At 43.8% G+C, this 4,987-nt stretch overlaps 1 protein-coding gene across 1 annotated transcript; it reads right to left on the reverse strand.

Annotated features, from left to right (window-relative positions):
• On the reverse strand, nucleotides 1-945 carry LOC100471215 (olfactory receptor 51I1). The gene has a single exon (XM_002926078.1). It carries the CDS (start codon nucleotides 943-945, stop codon nucleotides 1-3), a length of 945 nt encoding a protein of 314 aa, XP_002926124.1.
• Nucleotides 946-4,987: the final 4,042 nt, after the last annotated feature.

The raw sequence follows: 4,987 nt of genomic DNA on the forward strand, positions 1-4,987 counted from the left end.
TCAGCTCTGGGATTTATGAAGGATTTTGAAGATCCCTCTGCGTATCTCCTTTGTCTTCACGCTGTAAATGACGGGGTTGAGCATGGGGGGCACAAACAGGTAGACATTGGACATCATGACATGAACAACAGGTGGGGCACTTTTCCAGAAGCGATGGATCATAGAGACAGCAATAATGGGCACATAAAAAGCCAGCACTGCACAGATGTGTGACATGCAGGTGTTGAGTGCCTTGAGCCGCTGCTCCTGCAATGCGATGGCCAGCACGGCTCTCAGGATCAATGCATAGGAGAGCAGGATGAACGCCGAGTCAACGCCATAGGTGAAAATGACGACAAAGAGCCCATAGATGTTGTTAACATGGATGTCTCCACATGCCACTTTCATGAGATCTGGATGGAGGCAGTATGAATGATGCAAAATCCTGCCTTTGCAGAAGGGCAGTCGTTTTACCAGAAAGGGGAAAGGGAAGAGAGTGATGAAACTCTTGGCAAGGATGCCCAGGCCCATAGCCAAGATGCGGCTGTTGGTGAGCACAGCGGCATAGCGTAGTGGGTCACAAATAGCCACAAAACGATCAAAGCTCATGGCCAGCAGTATGCCCGATTCCATGAAAGAGAAAGTATGGATGAAGAACATCTGAACCAAGCAGGCATCGAAGCCAACATGGCGGTAGTTGAAGCAAAATGTAGCAAGCACAGTGGGAAGTGTAGAGAAGGACACTCCCAGATCGTTGAGAGAGAGCATAGAGAGGAAGTAGTACATGGGCTGGTGCAGAGCAGGGTCCCGAACCACCAGAGTGAGGATGCTGAGGTTGCCTGTGATGGAAATCAGGTAGAGGATGCAGAAAACCAGGGCAACCCAGGCATGGCCTGTCTGCATCCCCGGAATGCCTGTCAGCTGGAGTGTGGCTGGCTGGAAGGGGGTATCATTGAGGCTCAACATGGCAGGCAGGTGGGAGAATACAGATGGGGGGGTGAGCCCCAGAGGGTGTGTTAGGGGAGTTCTTCACTTTCTTTCAGACATCCTGTCTCCAACATAAAAGGTTAGAGATTGAGAGTGTTTGTCTATGTTCCTGCTTCTCTCATTAAACTATGAGCTCTCTGAGGATAGTAACTGGGTTCTACTCATTTCTGTATCACCGGTACCCAGTACCCTGTGTAGTCCATGGTGGAAACTCCATGAAGGCATGATGATCAGGTGAGTGCCCATGATGCGGCAAGGCAACAAGGCCAGAGACAACATGAATGAGGCCCCCTAATCTTCCCCTTAAAGTGCATTATCCCCTTGTTTCCCCTAGCTCACCCCAGAAGCCATCTCCTGGAAATTTGGGACAGACAGAAATAAAGATAAACAGGGAAAAGGAAACACCACCTATGCCATTGGGAACCCTTTGGTTGATGGTGCAGGTGAAAATTCTACCCTGTGAACTTAGAGCTTCAATAACCTTTACCGAGATCTCTCCTCAGACTCCCCGTCCCATGGCTGCCCCTGAATGTGTCATCACCAACAGTTCCACCTCTGAAATCTTACATTCCTTTATTTTTTAGTTTTTTACAACAGCCTTCTACCTTCCACCTCTCCTACCTTCTCATGCCCACATACTGCTCTCAGCATCTCAATAACTATCCCATATTATCCTGGCCTGTCTATGAGCTCCCCCTCAATTTTTCTCCGACCCACTCTTCCACTGGGACTGGTACCCTCATCTTTTCTTTGCTTCTCTTTCACATTCATACAGGAAAACCAACCTTTGATAGTTTCTATAACCAAACTTCTGGGTGTACAGCTGGATAAAACCAAAGAAGCAAGTGTTTTACTGGAACAGAGACACACCGACAGTCATTTTACCACTACCTAAGTTTTAAACTCACATCTTTATCTGTTCTTACCCACTGGTTTCACCCCTCCACCTTCAGAATTCCATTTCTTGCTATCTCTTTCAGGAACCTCTTCCATTAGTCTCTTGTACTGCATGTTCAGCCTCTCCTTTTCTGTCTCTTTCCCTTCAGGCAATAAGCATGTACAAGACCAGATAGACCATCATCAAGACACAACCTTCCCTCTCTTGCTGCCTCTCTATTACCTTCCTTAATTCTTAGTCAAACTTCTTGAAACACTGTCTCTCTGGATGCCATGGAAAGGGGACTTGTTTATATGTCTGCTTTTCCAGTTCCCTTCTGAGATCCTGAAAGTCAGGGTTTCAAACTTACTGACCTTACCTTCTATCGCTGTTCAATTTATTGTATTGTGGTTTCCATACTTCCCCCTCCCAACCAAAACGACTTTCTCTACCCTCACCTCGATGCTCACCAGTGACCTTTTTGCCGCTAAACTGAATGGAGACATTCTCTCTCTTCATCCATGTGAGCTCTCCATCAGAGTTAATATTGTTGGCAACTCAGTTTCCTCCTACTTGGCATCTCTTTCTGTAGCTTTGTTACTGACTCCTCTTCCTTTGTCTTTCTCCTTAAGCAGTGTCAGTCTAACACCAGGAAAAGTAAACACTAATCAGAATGGTGCAGATTGAGAAAACCATACCATAAAGGACTTCCTCTCAGCCTTGGGGCACCTGGGTGGCAGCCAGTAAACCATCCAACTCTTGGTTTCAGCTCAGGTCACCATCTCAGTGTTGTGAGATCGAGCCCAGCATTGGGTTCCATTCTGACCATGGAGTCTGCTTTGAATTCTTTCTTCCTCTCCCTCTGCCCCTCCGGTTCACGCTCTCTCTCTCTCTCAAATAAATAAATAAATCTTTAAAAAATAAAAAGACTTCTTCTCAACCTTAATCCAAAATATCTCTGTAACTATTTTCATAGTACTTGATATCTCAAAGTTAAAGCTCCATTCTGTAGAGAATAAAGTGGTGGTTGCCAGAGGCTGGGCGGGGGGGGGGCAGTGAGGGAAATGAAGAGATGTTAGTCAGTGGGTACAGGCTTCCAGCTCTAAGATGAATAAATTCTGTAATTCTAAAAACAGAAGGGTGATTATAAATCACAATACTATAATATATACTGGAAAGCCATCAAAAAAGATCGTAAATGTTATCACCTCACACACACACACAAAATGGAAACTATGTAAGGGAATGGAGGTGTTAACTAATCTTACTGTGGTGCTATTTTGTATTATATATGTGCATCAAATCATCACATTGTATACCCTAAACTGACATATACTATATATCAATAATATCACAATAAAACTAGGAAAATCTATATTTAAAATTTAAATATAAAATAAAGTTCCCCTTTGGAATTTAAGCATAATGACTCCCCTATTTCCTTATAACAACTCCTTATTCCTTTGACTTTCTGGAAATCCCATCTTCTTCCCAGTCCTCTTAGTAAATACAGTGAAATTAGATGATGCCCAGAGACTGGAGAACACCCGGATGTCAGTAAAAATCCTGGAAGTATGTGGGCCATGAGAAGGAACTTGTCTATTCTTTTGTTTTCTCTCATCGGAATGAGAATCCAAATGAATCCTTTAACAGGTAGGATTTCTTTTCCCTACTCCCCTTCCAAATGTCTTTCTCCCAACCCAGGTTTAAAGACAATGTCTCCAAGGAGTCTTCTCAAATCCAGCCTATCCAGATTTGTTTTTTCATCATCTTCACTCAGAGATTATTTCCACATACTGAAGAAATGGAAAGACTCTTAAGAGTACCAACAGATACTAAGGTCTCTCTCACAAGATAGATATAACCCACTGTCCTTGAATCCTGGTATGCAAATTTAGGTAAACCAGAAAGGCATATTTTATCCACGCTCCACAGTTGCATCCTCAGTCTAGAAAGCAACTCTGAAAACTTGTACCCCAACGAAAACATGCTGTGCCACCACCTAACAAACATTTCTCACTGTTTGGACCATAAGGGGGTATCAGTGAAGGATTCCTCCATGCGGCTAACCTAGGAAGAACAGTCAAGAAGAGGGAGACAGATACAACAACGTGGTTCTTCCGCACAGGATGTGGATAAGAAGGAACATACACGTGGTCACACAAAGGTATCATTAAATACACACGTTTATACTCCTGCATACACTTATGCACTCAGATATCCATAGGGACTATTGCACGTCCCGCAGACAGAAACTATCACGCACTCCTTTGGTCACACACAACACTATTACAACCACAGAATTTAGGAAGACTCGTAGCTACTCACTGACATTATACAATATATTTCAAGTATGTTCTCATATTTATACTCTCCAGAACACAGACTTACACACACACACACACACACACGCACACATATACACACAGTGCCACAAAGAATACATCAGCATTAATAAACCCACAGTTATATTCCCACCGATTATATTCCCATGACATAGTCAATACTAAAAATCTAGCTAAGATTGAATACCACACATGGCTGAATGACTTCAATTCATTTGGTTCTGGTCTTTGTCTCCAGCTGCACATCCAACAGTTGTTGGACAAATGAAGGTCTGGAATACACTGAAGACAAATCTAGATCTGATGCATCTAGATCTCCTTAACTTTGAGGGTATATGGTTTGGTATCAGGGTTTTGGTGAGGATGAGACCTGGCATCAGAATCTGTGATCCTTGACTTTGCCGGCAAAGATTTAGCTCATGTTTGGAGGGGAAATATGAGGGGCAGAGTCTATCTGAAGTTGCAGTAAGAGTGGGCTCTTATAGGGCACTCACTGGTGGTAGATGGCTCTTTTTCCTGCAGCTAGATGTACTGCTCTGTGAATCCAGCAGGAAAAGCAGCATCAACTCACTCTCCTAGGACTCATATATTTATGATGACCCTAGAATCCCAGGGCTTGTTTGTTTGTGGTGTGAGGAGGGAAAGTGGAGATAATAGAGAAGGTGGTAACAATGAGTAGTGAGCTGGGCCATATGAGAATTGCTCCCAGGAGAATCCTGTTCTTGGCCTCATCATCCCTGAGGTCATCATCCATATCCATTACTATGATAATCTGTCCTTGATCAGGGGATAGAAACAC

The sequence above is a fragment of the Ailuropoda melanoleuca genome, chromosome 8 (genome assembly GCF_002007445.2).
Source record: "Ailuropoda melanoleuca isolate Jingjing chromosome 8, ASM200744v2, whole genome shotgun sequence".
Taxonomy (NCBI): Eukaryota; Metazoa; Chordata; class Mammalia; order Carnivora; family Ursidae; genus Ailuropoda; species Ailuropoda melanoleuca.